General features: G+C 41.9%; 1 protein-coding gene across 2 annotated transcripts in view; it reads right to left on the bottom strand.

Moving 5' to 3' along the window:
• Positions 1-2,375: 2,375 nt before the first annotated feature.
• The window catches only part of CDC42BPA (CDC42 binding protein kinase alpha), a 1,077,984-nt gene continuing 1,056,928 nt past the window's right edge, over positions 2,376-23,431 (bottom strand). For both annotated transcript variants that reach the window (XM_078649868.1, XM_078649869.1), the window contains one exon: positions 2,376-8,013. In XM_078649868.1, coding sequence (XP_078505994.1) covers positions 7,882-8,013 — 132 coding nt within the window. In that variant the 3' untranslated portion in view covers positions 2,376-7,881. The remainder of the gene's footprint in view (positions 8,014-23,431) is intronic.

The raw sequence follows: 23,431 nt of genomic DNA, 5'->3' as shown, positions 1-23,431 counted from the left end.
CCATCAGAAAAAGCATTACTGAAGGTAAGTAACTTGTTCTTTAGGCTCAAGGTCCTTCTTTAGCCGTTGCTGAATGCTAGGTCAATGTATTGTCTTGAAGCGTGAAAGCAATGAAACTGAAGATTTTATATGACTACTGGAGTTCAGTTGTATTTTCAGTTGCTTCTTTGGCCTAGACATACTACTATGACGAGCTACTGGTGCTTCTGTGTGTGTGCGCACCTCAGGATAAGCTGCTGAAAGTCTGAGTCTCTCGTAAATTGCCAGTTGTTTGGACTGATGATGGTCTACTCTATGTAAATAATAGTGGATTTACCTGGGTGGAGCTCCCGCTTGTACTTTGTAAGTTATCTCTCACATTCATCTTTAAAGTCTCCTTCAGATGTTTCACTCGCACGTCGGCATGTCCAACCACATCGCTTCAGATGTTTCACTCACTCCATCGTTGACATGTCCAACCACATCGGACTCATTTGTTTGTGAACTACATTTTTTTGCCACTGCATATTCTTATGGACGTGAAGCTTGGTGCCGCTGCGGTCTTTAGGCAAGCAGATACTGTAGATCATATGGTGGTCTTTAGAGGGCATCGGAGTATTGACCTGTGGCAGAATTGAAATGAAATATTTTTCATAACACTGGTGTCTAAATTTAGCTGGAATCATTCTCATATGACTTGAGCCACCAAAGTCTGCAGTAGTCTTGGCGCGAGAATCCTTTCTCTTGATGGTCACTGGTCCTGCGTATTTAAATGGTGTACTACAGAATATTGAGATACAAGAATATAGTGTTCAAAATATCGAAGTCTAGAATATCAAAAGATAAGTGCATATAGAAGAAGTATAGATTTATGATTCCAACTCCAGATCTAAGGTACATATACGTGAAATTAGCTATACAAAATCTATACTTGCCTTTCCCTATTTTGGGTTTGATATTTTGTCCTCATTATTTGTATACCTTAGTGTTCTAGTTCCAACATTCAGGGCCCATGCCTTCCTGTATTCTTTCATGCTGTTCTTGATGGAACTATTAATACTTTATTATCGATTGGCACAAGATGTTTTGAATTAGAGCAGGATTAGTCACTGTGTGTAAATCTAAAAACAATATGCTGCAAAGCATGCTACATGAAATCAACAAAGTATAATTCACGAGAACATCAACCCTGTCCCACCAGAAGAACACAACTATTCATTGCCAAGGGCAAATTGAGAATCACATAAACAGCTTTGAGGCCAAGCAGTTTGGACGTAAGGGAACAACCGGGCATACTAGACAGAGCTATTAAACCATCTCAACAAAAAGGGTCAAGCCTGATGGCATTTTTATCTCAGTGGAACCAGTGACAAGGAGATTGTTTGGAATTTAAGGACATCATCGTTTATACAATTTGGTATGATGGCTTGTTAAATGGCTGAGTGTACAGACCTCGTGCCCTCAGGTTTCGAATCCTGTTGGTCAACCATATCGGGGCCCCTTTATAGTCACAGCTTTTGTTCAATTGATGACATGTTCCTTTACTTTGACACCAAGTGGATACAAAAGCAAGTTCCACTTGAGAATTTATTTTAGGAAATTGGCAACAAGGTCGCTGTATATTATCCCTTCTCAGTTATCAGACGGAAATCAACAACGTCGACACTGCAAAATTATTTTGGTTTTGTCTGTTTGGGACAGGCCAATATGATTCTCAGAAGGGACACATCTTCTAGACAGGTCTTTTTTTACCATTTGGTTACTGAAACTTCAAGACCGAGGGATCTGTCCATTGACAACATTGCTCTAATCAAAATGGTGCAGAGCACAGACTGCATCCCAGAAGAAAAAGGCTTCACTTCTCAACTGAAGAAAAAAGATTCTTGTCCTCCGATGTCCCATTAATCCCTTTGCTGCTTCTGTCGGCCAACGGCCGTCGCGAGCACTACCGCCATAGTGCTATGAACGTCGGTGGCGGCCCCGCCCACTCCGCTAAACCGGCGCACCGTGGCAGAATTGCCGCCACGGTTAAGCGCATTCTTTTACTTTACAGTACTGGTGTTTGTAGTTACAAATATTTGGTTTGCAACTTTGAGAAGTTTATTTTCGTATGTATTCATCTTCATAAGCTTTAAAATGTCTGAAAAGTTTCTGAAGGTTCAAAAAAGGGGAAAACTACAGGCAAAGATAGCCACTTAACTAAGTGTTAAAATAACTGCAGATTTTATGATTTGCAAAATGTTTCTAATATGCAAAAGTTAACACATTTAAAATATTTCCCAACATTCAAAATCATTCCACAACAATTTCTCTTGCTTCATCATAAAACATTTATAACTAACCAGAAAGTTAAATACAGTACAAAATATCAATAACAAATAATTAGACACTCATAATGACTTACAGATCCCTGTTTTATTGCAATACATCAAAGTCAGATTAATATTTATTTGTGTTTTACCAACATAAAATACTGGCGGCCAGTCTTTTATTACATTTTTGACTGTCCACCTTAAATATTTCTGTGCAAAAGAATCTACATCATTGTTCAGTAGCAGAGAATCTCTTACAAAGTTCCCTACAACTCGGAGGGCACAAAACAAAACCAAATAAAAAGTGATAGGAGCTAAAGCAATGTCTCGCTCCTAGCCAGCCCCATCCCCCAAACTGTTTGGATTGTATTCTCTAAAACATAAAAGTGATTACATCTATGACATGCAAAACTGTACAATAATATTACATGGAAAAAGCCTAAAAATATTTATATTTAAAAGTAAATGATATGAACTGTTGTACGTAAAAAGGCAAGTAAAATGTCACAAAATAATGTAGAGCCGTTTGATTTTTTTTGTATCAACCATATTACACCCTCATTGCAATTTTTCATAACGTATGTTAGTTTATGATAAATGAAAATGGAAAGTGACGAAATAGTTATAAATTAGCTCGGTATGTGATACAGTGCAGAAACATAATTGTGTTGTCCTGTCTATTTATGGTAGTACAAAGCCTGCTTGGAGAACGATTGTGTCGCGAACCCTGGGAAGTAACAATGACGCACTTGTAAAACAATTCTGGAGGCGGGAAATAATTTGATTGGCAGTAAACAATACCTCTATTCCTATTCTTTAGCTGTGCAGTACTCGATCGCTCACATGCTCCTGACGATAAAAGAACACATTATTTTGGAACCATAGTATTATAGTGACTATTTCAATTGGCTTTAGGTAGCTAAGGCGGCTCGTACTTCACAGAGATGGTGAGTAGTGGGGAAAGCATTGATTTATTCATTTCCCCGCAGTATATACCTATAACGGAGATAACCAAAGGCATACATCACACATAGGAAGAGAGGACAAGCTTCCCCCTACTAACACAGAGGGTCCACTCAGTTAATGGGCTGAGAGAGCATTGCTCCGTCAGCCCATTCAGCCTGGAAAGCAGCCCACTGTACCCCAAGTCCACCGCAGGTTTCCCACCTGGCCAGTCCAGCACTGCCCCAGAGTACAGGCTACAAAAATTAATTCAGGCACCAGTGGCAAGAAAATGCTACATAAGAGTGCTCTTTGGAGGTGTGAAAACCAAGAAGCTGAGCACAAACGATATGTAACAATGCTCTGCTAGGATACGAGCTGGCCTCAGACCGAAGCGCAACACTGCTCCGCTAGGAACATCGCTGCCATCGGACTGACACGCCTCATTGCTCCGCTAGGATCATTGCTGGTCTCCAAATGCTCCTACCCTGCCGTTTGAACATGCCAGAGACCCCATTTCTAAAGCACTTTTAGAATCTGTAGAAGGCTCTCAAAGAGCCAATCAAACAAATATATAACAGCAAGCATTGCCATAAGCTCTGCTGAAAATATTCCACAGCTTTTCTTCAGATCATTGTTTTGTAGCTCCTCTGCGGCAGTATGACCTCACATTAGAGAAGGACCGGAACCTGATCCCACAAAGGCTGTGATGTGATCTCCCAGGAGTCTTAACGAGTGAGGAGAGGTAGAGAAGCAGTGTGGGAGAATTTAATTCTACAACGCACCTTCATTGAAGCTGCAGTTCTACTGGGTATGACAAACACTACGTTCGGCTGTAAAATGATCGGTCATTGCCTCACTGTACTAGTGTAATTAAATTTAAAAGAAGCTCACTACCAGAGAAGAACAAAAGTAGATACTAGAAGCAACTACTGCTTAAAAATGCTTCAGCGTGTTCCCTCATGTAAGGCTATTTTGAGGTGCTATCACAGACCTTTTCTCCATTACACATCACAAAAGAATAGTGTAAATGGCTAACAGGGCGGTAGAGGGTTGAAGTCCATTATTCATACTGATGAACAGCACCACTCTTAAGTCACTAAGAGTTAAGAAATGTCAAATCAATAAAGATTAGCAGCATCTTTTGTGGATGAAGCTTTATTCATCAAGTCTAAGCGGGTTCAACCTCCCATGAACGGGATTTAATAATAATGTGCAAATTAGCAATTCTATGACACCCAATGTAACATAAAACTCAACTGAGCTGCATGACGCATGTTAACTTTCTATGACTGAGCACGACAACTCTCAGATGCCAAGCACTAAATAAACCTGAGTGAGATTATGCACTGGACTATCACCAGTAAGAAGCCCTGCTGATTAGACATGGGAGGTGGAGGCACTGGGCGTCTAGTGCTGAAATGCAAGTCTGGTCAAAATGGATTAGTCTTGCAACCTTGGCAACTCTCTGCCAGAAATCCCTCATGTAAGAAGGAGGAATGGGACCAGAGCTAAATATGACATGCCCAAATAGGCTCTAAAACAACATAATCCGCAACGGATGAGTGCAGATGACAGGATTTCAAGCATAAGGAATGGTCTTTTGATACTGGAAAAACTCCCAGCTTGTATATTTTAAAACCTTTTTTTTTTTACTGGTACTGAATATTTTATAAAAGAAAAAATGTGTGTCTAAAAATTTTTTTAAAATGAGGATGTTCCTTTTCTTGAGTTTTTGCACTTGAAGCCATGGTCCACGTCGATAATTGCAGAAATACCCTACATAAAGCTAGCGGCAGCCCGTATAATGCAGTCAACATCAGAATGTTGTCTAGAGAGATTGCAGAAAATAATTATGCTACAGCACCAGTCGATTGCTTGATATGCAGGCCTTTTCCCACTGGCTAGCTTAACTGTTAATGGAATGCAATGCTGCACGCCTAGGCCCATGCCTTGTACTTATTACGCAAAATGTCTTTAATGTTATCACTCACGATTGTGAGACAAGATGCCAATGAACGACTTTCTGATATGCAACAAAACGTGTGTGTCTAATGGAAAATCTATTAATACAGAGCAATGATGCAGAGGGGATCATGGGTTCTAAGACTTGTACCCATGACATACCACATGATCAAATAAAATATACAACATGCTTCAGCTTTTTTCAACCTTTCTTGCCTCATCTAGGGATTGACAGCATTTTTGTTTTTTCATAGATGTGTATTTTTTATAAAATGTACCAGCATATGGATTACAAATAGGCTCCTATTAACAGATAAAATGAAACTGTAATTGCAACAAACACAAACTAAACTGGCAAGGTGTGTGAATAATATGACACGTCATACAAGAAAGCAGCAGAACACGCAAGGGTGAGAGTCCTTTGGTACAGGGTCTGTCCTAATAGTAGAAGAATACGCTGTTTCAGTAGTGTTGCACTACTGTGCCACTTCAACTGAAATCGCCACTTGATTTCACAGCTATGTGACCATACGCATGCCATCCTAATGAGCACTTAGGTGCAGATAGCACTTGTATAATTACAGATTAAAGTTTCAGCAGAGAAAACCTGATGTGTGCTGGGATTCAGAAAAATGGGGCAAAGTTATAATAAATACATGTACAAAAAGGTTATAACAACAGAAATGGCTCCAGAGTGTATAATCTCTCCATTCATCTACAGTCTTAGGCTTCGGATTGAGCCGTGTTAAGCGTACCCTTGCTGCACTAAAGAGAACTTCTCACCTGGGAAGAATGCACTCGAGAAGCTCCAGCATCTCTTGAAGCAGAGCTTTCACATAAGAGAGGCACATCTAAATACTGGAATTAGTGCAGCCAGTTGTAAGTGTCTGACCGATAACTTGACAACTGAGGGATTGTCTGCAAGAAAGTTGTCAAAAACACACAAACTGATTCCCTTGAGTTTAAGGTTCTGTCTGGAAGCCAGCGCCTATCTTGCTTACCTTTCCTCCTGGATGATGGTGCTCTATCGTTGCGTCTCACCCAATCAGATACTGTCTGAAGGAGCCGCTAGGCTGTACTGTGGATGGATGAAGAAGTAGGCAATATTATGAATCTTTTAACATTAGTTTATAAGATGTATCTCTACAATGTATGCAATCATTCCTTTCTTCTCTGGACAGCAGGACTGTTTGTATGCTGAAATATGAATCTGATAATAAGTGCACACACAGATTGTCATTTACAGAACGATTGTTAGTGTGCAGAGATAGGGCTGTAACAAGTGTATAGTATGCATATACTTAAAACTGAACACGACATGTGTGCACATCTCGCTCTCATGTCCAGCTCCCCCTTATTTTTCAGCTACATAAAAGATTAAAAGAAATGTGGGGGATTTAGGCATTTCTGGTTTTTTACAATTGATGAACACTGCAAAGTGGCCTTTCATGAATGAGATGCACGTGTTTATGCAGCAACTAGTCGAACAATTAAATAACATTCACCCTGTGTTGTCAACGCTACACAGTACATTATTAATGCCTTCGGTGAATGAGTGGAGAAGAAGTGAGTTAAAGGTTTCTCTCGTGTTCATTTTTTTTGTCCATCAGTATACGGGTTTTGCAAATAATTTTAAACTTCATTTCCTAATCGTAGTCTTTTCAGGAAATGGATATTCCACCATTAAGCAGCAAACTTCACACTGTTCTGTCCATAGATGTCATGTAGAGTTCAGTGATGTTAGAAGTTCAGAAACAGATAGACCCCAACACATCACCTTAAAAATAGAAGACTTTAGGCGCTTTGGGGCATGCATAAGCAGGTCCAACAGTATTCATCATTATTCCAACAACCCACAGCGCCTTGAAATGACCTTTAGGACAAAAAAAATATTTGCTTCTTATTCTGTAGAAAAACAGCTGTCTGATGAGCAGATTCCTGCGTTACACCATTACCTTTGCAACCAATTGAACTGGGAGGCCCAATGAACGCTTCTATGCATTTTCCCCTAAAATCAGGATTAATTAGGAAGGAAATGGGAAGGACATTAAATTAAAGGATAGGGTTTAAATATGCATCTTGGTCCAAGTGAATCAATGATGCTTTTATATACATATGTATCTTACAATAAACTTGAATTTGCTTTAAAGAGTGGAGTATGCATTGTCTCTCCCAGGGAGGGGCATTGGCATCAGTTAGGTACACATTCATTGCTGGCCATTGTCTGGGAGATCATTGCACCTTTTATATACTGCACGTCTAGAACACAGTGATAATCCTGAATGTAGTGTTGTATATTAGGCATTGTGAGGAAATCTTTCAGCTTCTTTTCTTCCGAACTGCATTGGCTTTTTTTTCTTCTTTTGCTTGTTTAACTGTACATAGAAGGTCAGTGTTTTCAGCTGAAAGTTAAAGCAGGTGCAACCATGTAAAATGAAGCGTATCTCTCTCGCCCGCTCTCTGAGCTGCTTGTCGTTCTCCGATGATGCTGCTCGTGAGTCTGGGATGGATTCAGTGCTGCTGGATGTTGGTGGAGAAGGCAGACTTTTCTGCCACATCGCTAATGCCCGGTCATGTGCAGAGGCAGTAGGACTAAGGAAAGCAAAAGACCTGGGGCAACTGAAGAGAAGCCAGGGGGACATAAAGCTGCTGGGATGTCGGTCGCCACGAATACTTAAGCAGTTCATGTGTCCCAACTTGCTTGGTCAGTACTCTCAAGCGAGAGGCTCTTGGTCTTGTGCGGTGAGATTGGGCTTGGAGGACTGCTCAGGTTGGAACTGTTTGAAGCTGTAGAATGTCTTGGAGAATCGGAGTCCTGTTTAAAAACAAAAAATAAATAAATAACTAGCAATAGTCACAGTCTCATTCCAAAGAATAGCCACTTACCAATTTTTATTTTTATATGGTGCGGATTAAACCCAGAGAACAATGGAGCATTTTGCATTATGTTGAGACATTTAGGTCACACGTGGGCATTTTTATAGCAATAGGAAAAATATGTAATCAAGCTTGTGTGTGAATTGCAGAGATATACAGTTGCATGATGAGACATCGGTAGTTTAGACAAAGCGTTCTATAATTATGTTCAGGTACATCGGAGGTATACGGTGGGAACCAAACCATATGTTATGAGTGGGGGATGGGTATGGATAGAGAAGTGGAGACCTTGAGTTCTTTCCAAAGGTCAGGAGTGAATTGGCCAGTCTAAGTTGGACAAACTAAGAAGGAAAAGGATTGTTTCCTAGTCTGTCCTTGTCTTCAGGACCACCAATAACATTAGGTTTGGTACCGCACATTGTGCGTTTAATGCCAGAGAATGCTTGTTTTTCAGCTAGGTAGTGTGGCGTGTTGGTGTGAATGGCTATGGAAATGAGGCAGCATAATGTAAATGCACCAGACGACAGACAGTGGGAGCGCTAAAAGGGTTAAAGAAGGCATGAAAGAAAGAACAAGAAAAGTGGGTAATGGCCAATTTAAAACAAACAAAGCTTCTTGTTTGTTTAATGTTGCCTGGTAGCCCGCTCTAGCAGCCTGACTTTGCTGTGAAACTTTCTGTGGGAAAGCTAAGGTGCTGACCAGTGATTTACTTGGAAACAAGCGCAACACACTTTTGACTTGTGGTGGGTTTTGGCCAGGATGGTGGCAAACAAGGCTCTCTGTCTGGGCAAACCTTGCCCTGATGGAACATCATCATAACATTGGAACTGATATAGGAAAGTTGTATGCGATGTAAAGAAAACGCATACAAAATTATGACAAGGTGGTACCTGGTATCAACCTGAGTGACTGAGAGCGATGTTTGGAAGATCAGATTTGTGTTGGAAGTAATCTGCAGAAAAAGGCGCTCTAGCCCATTTGTGGTGGACATATACACACATGCAGTCTTACTGGAAAGAGACACTCTTATATTAAAACCATGATATCGCCATTAAGTCCAACATTTTTTATATTTGAAGACCCAGGAGAAGACGCCCTATACCCACTGACAATGCCAACCTAATCACACACTTGCTACGTGTGGTCCAACCAGCATTGGGACACGTTTGGAAGGTCCGTATAACCCACTCCAACACATCTATGGTGGGGAAATATTTTGAACATATATACAATGGAAAAATTATCAGCATTAACTCATGATAGAGTACTTGTGTATAAAAAGGTTGGGCTACTGTTTAAGGCGCACATGAAAAGAGATCAAGTGATGGGGAAGGAAGGTGGGGCATTTCACTAACATCTATGAAGTGTTTTGCTGTTCAGCACTGTGCTCCCTATCATTATCCTCCAAGGACATGGTATATGATGAACCCCACTGCTGGTCTGTATCACATGATTATTGTTTCTTGATGATGTCTGGTACCTTTTAGCCAACTATCATGTTTCAGTACACAATTATCAACAACAATCACACCAACTTGTGTATAGTTACCCTCCTATTCATTGTAATAACTTTAAGACAAATGCCTGGTGCAAGTGGAATAAAAAAAACTTGAATGAAGTTGCTAGTAAAAAAAACGGCTGCATGAAAAAGGTCTCCTGAATTTGCATGCAAGTTTTGGAAATAAGGACTCTCAGGACAGGTTCATATTAATAGCCTCCCCATGCAAGAGGTACACTGCTTAGGAGGAAAACCGGTCTATTTATGAAAACCCAGATTTCAGTGACAGGGAGAGCAGTTCAGTTAACTTAATCTACTTGTCTCAATGTTTTACCACAAGGTTAGAGAAGAGCGAATTGTCCTTCTCAACAAAATATATTTCTATAGTTATAAAGATAATTACATAGGAATTTTTACCTCCGACATGCTCACACATAACACTACAGTCATAATACCCATGCAAATGATAACTGTCCTCGCGTGGACCAACATGTCCAAAGAAAAACACAGAGCACAGAGATATTCCAGTAAAACAGTTTATCATTGGATGAATCTGTTAACACTCAAAGTGTCAGCAGAACTGTGCACCGAGGAGTCCTTAGTGATCGGTTTTCCTGCGTGAACAGCAGCCACAGTACTAACTGAATCTATGAGCATCCAGAAGATCTCAGTACAACTTTGGGGTTTGTCGACGCACCCAAAAAATTTCTTATCCCAGGGTCTGGCTAAGAGGACGACGAATGGTATATCATTCTTGCCTAGTGAACAGCAGAACCTTAATACCCATGCAATGGATCCTGAGGATTCTTGATTCAAAAATGTCTGCAACAAAAGAAAAATCAGATATTCCCAATCTAGCCCCCAAGGAAAATGTTTAGATCAGGTTGAACTAAGAACAGAGTGGCATTCTATAGTCTGATACCCACAATACATAACCCACTGTAATGTTCACATTAAACTCAACTGGACTAAGCTTCCAGGATGGATAGGTTAGGTCACATATTAGCAATATATATGAGTTTTCTATTCTCAAACAGCCGCGTCTTTATAAAATAGGTTACTGCATTTCATGGAGTCAACGCTGTAGCCACAGACTAAAAATCAAACTACAACTCAGTGATATTGAAATAAAGGTACAAACATGATGTCATGTCCAGACAGGTACACTGACATAAAATGAATAAATTAATAAAATAATGTACCAATGAAAAAGTTAATAGTAGCACATTTGTTGATTTGAATCAGAAAAGTTTAGGGGGGTGGGCATTAATTTTGTGAAAGCAGCAACATGTGTTTTTAATTTGTACATTCTCACTTTTTAATTGTTGGCCAGAGCACATTATTCTATAGACAAAACCAGGGAGAAAGAAATGAGACGAACTTAGAACACTTACGATTCCTACATGGACTCTGCAGTCATAGCACAGACCAATAACGACATTTCTCTAAAGCACCAATCTGTGTGTGTGACTTTGAGTGTTGAGTGTCTAAGGCTAAAACCCCTGTAGACAATAGCGAGCAGTATATGCAATATAGAACTAGGCATAAGTCTGAAGGTAGAGTGATTATCTGAAGAAACCACTGATTCCCCTTCCAACCTCCCTTACGAGGCATGCTTGGACAATGTATCCCACCATTGGATCAAACAATACTTTTAAGGTTCTTCTTAGATTAACAAATAAAATGCCTAATTCCGTTGTGTGTCCCAAGAAGGATTTAAAAATCATCATTTCAAATTCGCTTTCTGGGCTAAAGTAAATGTTACTCACCTTTGGCAACAATATTTCTGGTGGATACACAATCATAACTGCGGCTCCCTCCCCTTTAGAATATTCCCTTGGATCGTGCTTTCCCAGATTCCAGCAGCAACTTTACCCACTGGCTATGAACTCAACAGTGTAGAAAAGGTGCCAATCTTTGCACTGACATCAGTTCCTGATACATAATCCACACCCCACTAAGGCATGTGGAGAAGAACAGAAACGACAATCAATGGCAGTGGCAAAAAAAGAGCACAAAACACATTTGCATACCTTGGGATATTTTTATATAGCGCTCTGACTGATCAAGGGATGGGATAGACCAGTAAGGAACCTACAGGAAGATGTTGCATCCACCAGAAATATTGTTACAAAAGGGAAGTAACTTTTACATTTGAAGAATTTATGTTTCTGCAGACTCCTCACCTTTAGCATCAGTCCCACATCCTGGCGTGATGAGTATAGTATAGGGCCCTTTTTGATCAACTGGATGACCAAGTGGTCCATCATGATTAAGTCCAAGTTGGTGGAAAAGTGGAAGACCCTTCTCTCCATCAGAAGATGGTGGAGTACATAGGATAAATCAGAGAGGCTTTGAGGCAGCAGATCCGAATGACGTCAGTGGGGGCTGGATCGGCTGCCTCAAATGTAGTGGAAGATTTGCTTTGGTGTCTATATCAACTGAGAGGATTGTCTTTTCCGAGAATGCTAGACTTTAAAGCGGCCTCTGGACTTCCTGAATCGCTGATGGAACTGCCTGGAAGGTGAGGCTAGGTCCAATAAGCAGCCGTAGCTATGCTATTTTCAAAGTGCTCGAGGGAGAAGAGAGCCTTTCCACTAAAACGTCTGACCATCAAAGGGTTGGTTCATGCTAGTGCCATGGACGTTTCTTCAAACAGCAGTAGAATGCATCGAGGAATGCCAGCCTAACCTGATAACAATGCCCATGGCTTGAGCCACAATATCTTCAGGATAGAATCTCCACTTCAGAATCCGTTTTGAAGCATCCAAGCGATCCCTGACCAATTAGGAAAAGGGTTTCTGCATGCGTTCTAGTAGACGCACATCTGCCACTGCAGCCAATTCCCACAAGGCATTAGGAAAGGCTTTGGAGTTCAGTTTAGAACACAAAGCCTAAACCACCAAGCTCTCAGACAAAGGATGCGAGGACAAGAAGTTTTGATGTCTTGAGCTGACATATGGCATCTGAAAAATTTTCTGTGGACTGGTGTGCCAGAGAAAGGCTTCTCTCAAGCAGCAAAAGCAGGTTTTAGCAGAACCTTGTTACATGAGAACAAAGGTTCTGCAGCTAAAGAAGTCGATTTTAAAATGTTCTTCAAAATGGTAAACCTAGGCACCTCGGTATCCCAAGTAAAACCAAATCCAACGTACTTACAGCTTTATGCACCACTGTGGTAAAAGAGGATACTTCCTCTGTCAGGGCCCAAGAGCAGTATGGGATGTCCCCTTTTTGGAAGCTGAATAGGACACTGACATTTTGTAAGTCAAGTTATAGCCCTCTACAAGACTAAAAGGGCAGAAGCAGATTATTGGCTTATTAATCACCACATTACTTACACCTTTAGCAGAATAACACAATTCTGGGACCTAGGAAAAGACTGTTCTACAAGTAAGTTTTGACTTTCTCTTGCACCACCCAAGATAATTGCAGCAGACATCAGAGTGTTGCCAAAAACGACAATTTTGGGGATGGCACCAAACAGACAAGGAATGGCGTTGTATTTCACAACTTTTTATAGGCACTGAGGCCTATGCCTCTGGATGTGCTAAGCCATGAGGCGTTAGCTCAAAGGGTACTTAAGTTGTCGTAAAGGTCAGCAGATGGAGCAAGAAATGCTGAATGAATCTTCTACTGTTTCAAAATCGTCTTGAGGATGAGAAAGGGTCCACCATCAGAGAAATGTGCCATAACTCTGAATGGTCCCTGGAATGGGATCAAAACCTACAGGAAGAAGAGAATATCTCCTTCTTATCACAGTTTCTAATCACATGCTGATATAATGATCTGATAAAGACATCCGCTAGTAGCATTCATAGCATAGCTAAAATTCTTAAACCTATAGAGGGGATATTCTACCTTGTTTTCTAACGAAGCTGAGAAATTATTTTGTTGGTGAAGAACGGAGAGAGCGCTCTGGACCACGACCATGAGGCACAGAAAACCATGAACTACAATCAGAGCACAGGAAGGTACATTTTATTCACTGCTAGTGTCTTGTCCAGAGTCGCAGCTGGAGTCACATTAGCTCATGTGGCTGCACAGGAGTGGTACTGATGGGAAAAGCTTTTCATGGACAGGTCTGGCGCCTGAAGAATATTCTAAAGAGGGGGAATCTGCAGGAAGATGTAACTATCATAAACAATGATATGCAGTAAGGCCAACCTACTCCTCTAGTTTCACTATACCAACCCCAATGCCAAATTACAGAAATCCTGCAGTCACTCCTGCTTCTAAGGGTCAACATCCAGATGTAAATGCCTGTGCCCGTGGAGCAATCTTCACTTTTCTTTGCCCATTCAAGGCATGTGCTCACGTAGTCTTTTAACCCTCACGAGGTCCCTGGTTTTTAAAGGATTATGGAACCTTCAAGTTCTACAGTCCTCAGGACTAAAACCAGCAAGAAACATATTTGTCTGTCAATCAAGTTTTCAGACAAACTGAAATGCTGCACTAGCTCGAAACGAATCCAGAAGTACAGCTAGACATGTCAAATGGTAAGGCAAGTAACAAAGCGATCCACCTTGTTTACACACTAGACTAATCACACATCCTGTGGTCAACTTAACAAAATAGGCTCTGTTCACAAAAAAGTAGTACATGTATGGATACAGATTTGCACATCTGCCTGAACGTACTTTTACAACGTATTTCTATTTGCAAACAGTCCCAGGAATATACATGGAAAGCAGTGCCAGTTGCTGGTTTTCCCCTGTACTTCCCGGAATATCATGAGACTTTGTTTTGAAAATGCTTCGAATTAGCCTCTGTGTAATTCCCCACAGAAGGAATGGAACCTCCTGTGCAAATGGATTCTTTTTTGTACAAGGGGAAAACCTTTTTTCCCCGTGGGGTATGCCCTTCCTGTATGCCTCTAGCAAGTCTGCGTGTGTTCCATTTCCTTTTAATTCTAGAAGGGAAGTTACTCTAGCCCTTGGCTGGACTAAATATCTCTGGCCATGTCCAGGATAGGATGTATTAGAAAGGACTTTAGGAATGTAAACAAATGTACGACTGTGGGCATTGAAAAAATCCAAGGCAAACTATGCCTTTGGACGTCCACTTCCCACACACTGAGTGGGATTAACTACTATGGATTTCACTGCGCTTGTGGAGAAATCCAAACCAATAAATGCATCTATGCCCACTAGAAATTCCTTTATGGATTCTTGGTAGACGTAAAAAAAGTAAATTAGGTTGTAACCGAATTTACATTACATTTTGACATCAAACAAAGGCAGAGGAAAATAATAGTTGTTACTCATCAGTGCAGAAGAGCTATTTTTATGAAGGTCATATATTACACATAATATTAAAAATGTGTATGTTTCTGGTGGTCACATACATGTCTTACAGCCATGATGAGCTGGGTTCTTTGAGTAAGGATCAGCGATAATCGGCACAGATCACAGAATATCAGGTAGAACGAACAAGTGCCCTTTTAATTGTACAATGAAGAGTGCCAGATTAGTCGCGCCTTACACGAATGACTAATCCAGCACTCTATATTGTACAACTAAAAGGGGACTTGTTTTTCCATTTTAAACCTAACAAGAATGGGGAATTTATATAGTTTGAATATAGGACCTAGGAATGAGGAATTATTGGAGATACATTTTTCAATCAAAATACACATGAACGGTTGAAGCTTTAAAGGCGGACTATTGGTTACTTGATGCTGGAAATGCAGCTGCAAGTGGGTGTGCGCCAGGCAAAGAAGTCCAAGATACTCTTGTAGTTTAAAAAGTCTTTATTTCCATTTAATATTTCCCAAATGTTAATGACACATTCGGCTGAGCTGAATGTGTCATTAACATTTGGGAAGGAAAATGATACTTACCAGTATGCATCTGTTCTTGGCGTGTAGAGCTGCAGATTTGTATACTTGTGCATAGATCGCCATCTGGTGTTGGGCTCGGATGTTTGCACTTTGTTATTATAGGAGTCTTTGTAGTCACCAGATAGTGACTCCTCCTTTGGTTAGTAGTCCGCTTGGGCATCGAACCATCTCCAGATTGTGTTTGTCATAAAGGGTGATGATGGAGGTAGTAAGAAATAGAACAAGCACTGGCGTTGCCAATAGGTCTCGCAGTAGGAAAGTTGGAGCTATTGGTTTTGTAAATGACATTTTATATTTATGTTTTGTGATTTACAATGCCAATACTTTTAACTTTAGCAAATGTGACACTTTTAGCATTTGTAATGCCACATGTTTTGTATTGACGTGACTTAGATGTATTGATATTACAAATAACAATGGCTTTTTGAATATAATACAAATGTAATGGTTTAAAAGCGATTCCTCCACGAAAATGCGACCATCAACAACATACTTAAACAAGAGATAAGTAATATAAACTTAGAAAGGGAAGGATTTTTTCTGACTGGAAATTACTGCGTAAACCTGGCCCTGCACAAATGAAACAAAGCAATGCTGTTGCAAGGTTCGCACGTTTGAAGTTGGCAGGGCACAGGCGCAGCTAGACACCCATTTCTGTCAAAATTACTTGCTGAGATTCGCTTTGCCCTTCTGTTCAATTGCGTGATAGGGGTGCCTGTGAAACAAGACGGAGGGAAGGCAGAGAAGGGGAGGGGGGAGGAGAAATGCGACACGGTGGGCAGGGGAGGGGGCCGAGCGGGAAGAGCGGCGATGAGGGTGTGAAGCAGCAGGGGCCTATGAAGTGAAGCTAAGCTTCACTTCAAAGGCCGTGAAAGTTTATAGCCCAAAAGCGCTCCACGAAAATGCGACCATCAACAACATACTTAAACTCGGCAGTCATTGAGAACCTTAAGGAACAAGAGATAGGACCTAATGAACGAGAGGATAACATTAAATAAATGCACGCACGGAGACAAAGTGAAATAATGCGTCACCAACACGTACCTGATAATGCAGAGCGGCCGGGAAACTGAAAGTACGGCCAAACAGCCATGATTAATTAGGGGAGGAGAAGCCGCAGAGCGCACGCTGGGCGAAGCCCTTTAATGTGCTGTGCGGGCGTTAAAAAAAATGCAATTAGGAGGGAGGGAGGCTGATGCGCGTGCTTGTTTGGTCACGTGATTCACGTGAACTCAAACAAAACCGCAGCAAGAAGCCCTTGGTTTGACGAGGATTTTGAGCACTTGAATTCTCGCTCCGCTCAATGCGCTTGCGCGCATTGATAGGTCGCGAGACCTAAAAAGATGTCCATGTGTAATCTATCTAAGTAAGATAGTACTGCAACATATATAGGTATCCAGGGAAGCGGGTGGGCGTATACAAATCTACAGCTCTACATGCCAAGAACAGATGCATACTGGTAAGTAGCATTTTCCGTTCGAGGCATATGAGCTGTAGATCGTATACTTGTGCATAGACTATACAGCAGTTACCACGTTAGCAGTGCCTACCTGTATGTGTTGCAGTAGTTTGATAAAGTGTTCTTAGTACAGCCTGGCCCACACTACCTTGTTGTTTTGTCAGCACATCTACACAGTAGTGTTTTGTGAAAGTGTGCGGTGTAGACCATGTTGGGGCTTTGCAAATGTCATCCATGGGGATGTTTCCTAAGAATGCCATGGATGCCCCTAGCTTGCATGTGGAATGGACTCTAATGGGAATGAATAATGTACGCTTTGCTTTTTCGTAGCATATTTGGATGCATTTAACGATCCACATGGCAATTCCAGCTTTTGATATAGGATTGCCCTTGTGGTGGCGAGAAAGCTACAAAAATGTGTTTAGTTTTCATGAAAGTTTTTATTCTTTCAATATAGTAAAGAATAGCTCTTTTGACATCAAGCATATGAAGAACCAGTTCTGCTACTGAGTCTAGTTGAGGAAAAACGACTGAGAGCTCAACAGACTGGTTACGATGAAAAGCCGAAACTACTTTAGGTAAGAATTTAGGGTTAGTTCTAAGAACCACTTTGTGGTGATTTATTTGCAAAAATGGTTCTTGTATGGTTAATGCCTGGAGTTCACTCACCCTTTCAAGAGATGTGATTGCCACAAGGAAAGCTACTTTCCATGTGAGGAATTGTAATTCACATTTATGTAAAGGTTCAAATGGGGGACCCATGAGCCTAGTATGGACAATGTTTAGATACCATACTGGAGAGGGTGGAACTCTGGGAGGAATTATCCTTTTAAGGCCTTCCATGAATGCTTTGATGGCAGGTACCCTAAACAATGACAAGTGGTGTCTGTTTTGTAGGTAAGCTGCTATAGCAGCAAGATGTAATTGTATGAATGTGTATGCCAGATTACATCTTTTTAGATGTAGGAGATAACAAATAATGTTTTGAATTGAAGCAGCATGTCGATTGATTGTGTTGTTATTGCAGTAAACTACAAATCTTTTCCATTTAGCTGCATAGCATGCTCTAGTGGTAGGACGTCTAGCCTCTTTAATGATGTTCATGCAGTCTGGTGGGAGATTGAGGTAACCAAACTCAGACTTCAGGAGCCAGATGGCTAGGTTCAGTTGAGCTGGATCTGGATGTCTTATCTCTCCATGGTTCTGTGTGAGAAGCTTTGGGGAAAGGTGCAACTTTTGGTGTAGAACTACTGAGAGGTCCAGCAGCGTTGTGAACCATGGTTGTCGGGCCCACGTTGGAGCAAACAGGATCATTGTGAGAGACTGTTGCTTGAACCTGTTCACCAGTAACAGAATGAGTTGGACAGGAGGAAAAACGTATGGAAATCTGCCTGACCAGTTCATCCATATCGCATTGCCTTTGGACCGTGGGTGTGGATACCTGGAGGCGAAGCTTGGGCATTTTGTGTTTAAATGTGTGGCAAACAGACCTATGTCTGGGTGGCGGACATTTGAAAAAACGGATGAAGAACTTGCGGACGAAGTTCCCATTTGTGAATTTGCTTTTGTTGACGACTGATGTGTATCCCAGGTGGATGCTCTGATAAGAGGTATAGTTTTTGAGGAATGGCCCATCTCCATATGCTTTGTGCTAGGCGTGAAAGTTGCAGAGAGTGCCCCCTCCCTTGTTGTATATAGTACATTGCTGTCATGTTGTCCATCCGAACAAGAACAGCTTTGCATACGGGTGCATCTGAAATGATTTTAGAGCGCAAAATATAGCCAGTAACTCCAGGAGATTGATGTGGAGGAGTTTCTGTTGAGGGGTCCACATACCTTGAATGGTATGGTTTAAGAGATGAGCTCCCCAGCCGGTGAGCGATGCGGCAGCTGTTAGCACTATTCGTGGAACAGGGTCCAAGAACGGCAGCCCTTTAGAAAGATTTTGTGTGTTCCACCATTGCAGAGAGCGATATGTGCGGCTGTTCACCAACACCAGATCCGTAAGTTGACCTTGAGCTTGGTTCCACTGATGTGCTAGACATTCCTGTATTGGACGCATTGGAGTCTTGCATAAGAGACAATTATGATGCTAGAGGCCATCATCCCTATTAGCTTCGTAAACACTCGAGCTGGTAGTGAGTGTTGTGGTTGAAATTTTGTTATGAGAGCTTGAATACTGGCTATCCTGGCCGGATTGGGGTATGCAAGGGCTTTGGAAGTATCTATTGTTGCACCTAGATACTGTTGGGTGTGGGACGGTTGGAGATGTGACTTGGTGAGGTTTATTGTGAATCCTAAGTTGTGCAGCAGCTGGATTGTGTTGTGTGCTTGTTGTACACAATCACTGCGTGACTTGGCTTTTATGAGTCAGTCATCTAGGTAAGGAAACAAATGAATGTGTTGTCTTCTTAAGTGGGCTGCTACCACTGCAAGACATTTTGTTAAGACTCTGGGTGCTGTTGTGACTCCGAAGGGAAGGACTTTGAACTGGTAATGTTGACCGTCCACTACGAACCAAAGGTATTTCCTGTGAGCAGGGTGAATAGGAATGTGGAAGTAGGCGTCCTTGAGATCTAGAGTGGCAAGGAAGTCGCCTTGTTGAAGCAGTGGGAGACCTGTTGGAGAGTGGAAGTCGTCGGATTGAATGTACAGGTTTAACGGTCTGAGGTCTAATATTGGCCTGAGAGTGCCGTCCTTTTTTGGAATGAGGAAATAAAGGGAGTAAACCCCTGTACCTTGATGATGTAGGGGAACCGGTTCTATTGTATGCTTTTGCCAGAGAGAGAAACCCTCCTGCTTTAGAAGCGTGGGATGTTCTGTGGACATTGGACGTTGTCTGGGAGGTATGTGGGGGAGGGAGGTAGAAGTGAGTTCCAGGCAGTAACCATACTGGATAATTTGTCTCACCCAGCTGTCTGTGGTGATGGAATTCCAGACAGGTAGGAACTGTGATAGTCTTCCCCCGACCGGAGTGGAATGGTCTGGGGGGAGTGGAGGGAAGTCACTGTTTTGTGGTGGGGGAGTTGCGGGTGTTAGAACCACGTCCTCTCCCTCTGTTGTTATCACCTCTGTAAGTCCCTCTAAAATATCCTTTGTTAGGGGATGTTTGAGTGGGGCTTTTATAAGTGGAATAGGTGTTTTCTGTGCCAATGGTTTTAGAGGCGAACCCTATAAGAGCGATAAAAGGAACCTCTACTAGTTGTTGCCTGTAGAGCCCCCATAGACTTGGCTGTTTCTGTGTCCTTTTTCATATTTTCTAAAGATGTGTTCACAGTAGGTCCAAACAAGTGTTCCTAATCCAAAGGTTGACTGAGGATGGTAGACTGCACCTTCTGCTTAAAACCAGATATGAGTAACCACGAATGTCTGCGTAGTAACACACTTGTATTAATTGTGCGAGATGCTGTATCTGCAGCATCCAGGGCATATTTAATAGAGGTATTTGTGATCAACTTTTCCTCGTTTAGGAGTTCATTTGCCTTAGTTTTATATTGGTCTGGAAGATGTTGCATGAGCTTTTCAAGCTCATCATAATGAGCCCTGTCATACCTTGCTAGTAAAGCTTGTGAATTAGCAATACGCCAAACATTTGCCGCCTGTGACGCAACCCTTTTACTGGATGCGTCCAATAGTTTAGACTCTTTGTCGAACGGAGGGGCATCGCCTGTGGCTTGGGAATTTGCCAGTTTACGGGCATTTGCCACTACTAGTGAATCCAGAGGGAGTTGACCCTTAATGTAAGCTGAATCGCTTAGAGCTGGTTTATATTTCTTTTCAGTTCTAGGATTGAGCACTCTAGCCCTGACAGGATCTTTAAAAACTTCAGGGGCATGTTTAATCATCCCTTTTAGCATAGAGAGAGAATTTGTTGACTTTTAAGGCTGCAAGAAGGTCTCTATTAAAAAATGTTCCTCCAAAGGGTCTGAGTGGAGTTGCACCCCATAATATTGTGCAGTTCTATTTATTAGTTGTCTTCTGGAGGGGATGGCCTAGAGGGATATACATCTGGCTCAGGTACATCTGGGACATTCTAATCATCCCAAGAGTCATGAGGTTGGATACTGCGGGTATCATCATCAGTATCATCATTATCAGGTGGTGGGTCTATGTCCTCATCCCCACCCCCTATATCCTCATCATCATCTTGTGGTGCAGGTGAAAAAGGAGGCACTGGAGAGTGTGCTGGAGAGAGTATTATGTTTGGAAGCTTTGGAGGTGGAAAGAAAGACCTCATAGGTGAAGTGGCTGAGCCTTTTTTCTTCAAGGGTATCTCAGGTGAATCTGGGGTGTACAATTTTCTCTTTTTAGGTGGTATAGAAGTGACCTGACCGGAAACGGGGTCGATATGGAGTGTTTTTGTTTAGGAACCAGTGGAGCTGGATGAAGCAGTTCTTTTGATTCACTGTCTTTTTTCTGCACCGAGGACTTAGGTTCCGAGTTTGTCGTCCTTAGCTTTAGGAGTGGTCTTAGTCCCTTATGCTTAGGTGGAGTTTTCGACTCGGAAATTTCTTCGGCTCTGAAGTTTTCAAATGTTTTTTTGGATCCGAATCCTTGGGTTGACTATGTTTCGGTGCCGAAGAGTCTGGTGTCGACGGTACCTTGGGTTTCTGTTTCGGTGCCGAAGATAGTTTCTCTGTCCTGTGGTGTGGCTGGCTTGATCCCGAGCTGCCTGAAGGCTTTGTGGACTTTGGAACCGGGCCTGAAGGCGGGGCTTATGAAGTATTATCACAGTGTCGACCCAGACCCGAAGGTGAATGTGTTACTGGAGCCTTGTGTTTTTTTGGGGCAGGGGCATCGATCTCAGTACTCCCACTCCGTTGACCTGGAGTAATTGTCTGGTCTTCTGAGTCCGATTCATCGGCTTCGGAGACGCTGGCTAGTTCATCTCCTGGTTCTGGATCGTCGGGCCTGCATCGAAGATGTTGTCCGGCGCCGAAACGGTTGATCTAGACATTTCGTGACGTCGAGCTTGGCGACCACATATGGTTTACTTGGACCTGAAGGAAGTACAGGCCTTGCATTGTTGACTCTCGTGTTCTGGAGAGAGGCAAAGGTTGCAGACCTCGTGGAGATCTGTGTGTGGAAATTTAGCACCACACTTGCATTTTTTGAATGGAGTCCTTTCCATATGCTGGTTTTGATGGTGTCGATCCACCCAACGACCCGCGTAGATGACCAAACTCGTTTTTGTTGTTTGTTGGGATATGCGTCGAGGGAGACAGTTTTCGAAACAATACCGTCGAACGGTGAGAGCTTTGCGCGTCGAAGGGGAATCGAATACGACACCGCCCCGGAGCGCAGGAAATCACATCCGAACACGATGGCGGAAAAAAACAAACCGGAGATGGAGTCGATGCCCATGCGCACTACTAACCAAAGGAGTCACCTAGCTTGTGAATACAAAGACTTCTACAATAACAAAGTGCAAACATCCGAGCCCAACACCAGATGGCGATCTATGCAAAAGTATATAATCTACAGCTCATATGCCTCGAACATGTTAAATGGAAATAAAGACTTTTCAAACTACAAGAGTATCTTGGACTTTTTTGCCTGGCACACACCCACTTGCAGCTACACATGAGAGGTTGTTCTAACTAACGAAGGTATTGTGATGCCTTACTTGTGCAGTGTAGAAGTCCTGTAGCTTATGGGACGAAATGCGTAGGCTGATCTCACATATATCTTTTATCCGGCAAGACGAAAATAAAAAACTTTTTAACAAATTGCAACAGTGGATTGGACTCCCAAATTTGGGAATCCACTTTTTTGTGGCACGAAAAGAGAGGCACAGTAAGCGCAGAGTAGATCCAGCCAGACAGAAGAAGCCTCAGATAAACCTAAAATTAAAACAATTAGCACAGTAGATGCTTGCCTTGGAGACACAGATAGTGAAATGTGTTTGTTTTCCTTGAAGTAGAAAACACTACTAATACAGGCGAGACAGAGGGAGCATGTAAGTAGTGGTCTGTGGCAATGTGCAGGGCCATGCAAGCAAACATTTTATTTCAGTGATTAGGGCTCAGGTAACCTCAATAAAGAGGAAGACTTAAAGGGTCCATGACTATGGCATTGAACATATGTCAATTTCTATTGTCACCATTTCAACTACTACATCTTTTATTATCACAATAAAGAAAATTGGGTGCTTTGCCATCAAATACATGAACACTTTGACTCTGGATTCAGTTAGAAGCATTGTTATTCAGGTATATAAAAAAAGAGGTGAATGACAGGACTATGGTTATAGTACATGGTCCAGCTTGTAGAACATTCCAGAAAGACTTTGCAGTCCCTATGAAAGTTGTGAGTGCTTGAGAGGTCTTGATATTCGGTATTACCCCCCATAAAATTTACAATACAGAGATGGTAATAACATTCCTTGGCAAATTCGGACTGCTGCTGCTGCTGCAATTATGTCCTACACATTTACACCAAGATCACAGATACTTCAGAAACAGACCCATGCTGCGCAAATCAAAATAACATTGCAGACAGTTAAACCCTCCCATGCTGATGACGAGCTCGTCATCAGCCACGGTGCTCGTGTGTTGATG

The sequence above is a fragment of the Lissotriton helveticus genome, chromosome 6 (genome assembly GCF_964261635.1).
Source record: "Lissotriton helveticus chromosome 6, aLisHel1.1, whole genome shotgun sequence".
Taxonomy (NCBI): Eukaryota; Metazoa; Chordata; class Amphibia; order Caudata; family Salamandridae; genus Lissotriton; species Lissotriton helveticus.
Note: the sequence above shows the minus strand (reverse complement) of the source record. Positions and strands in the feature narration are given on the sequence as shown.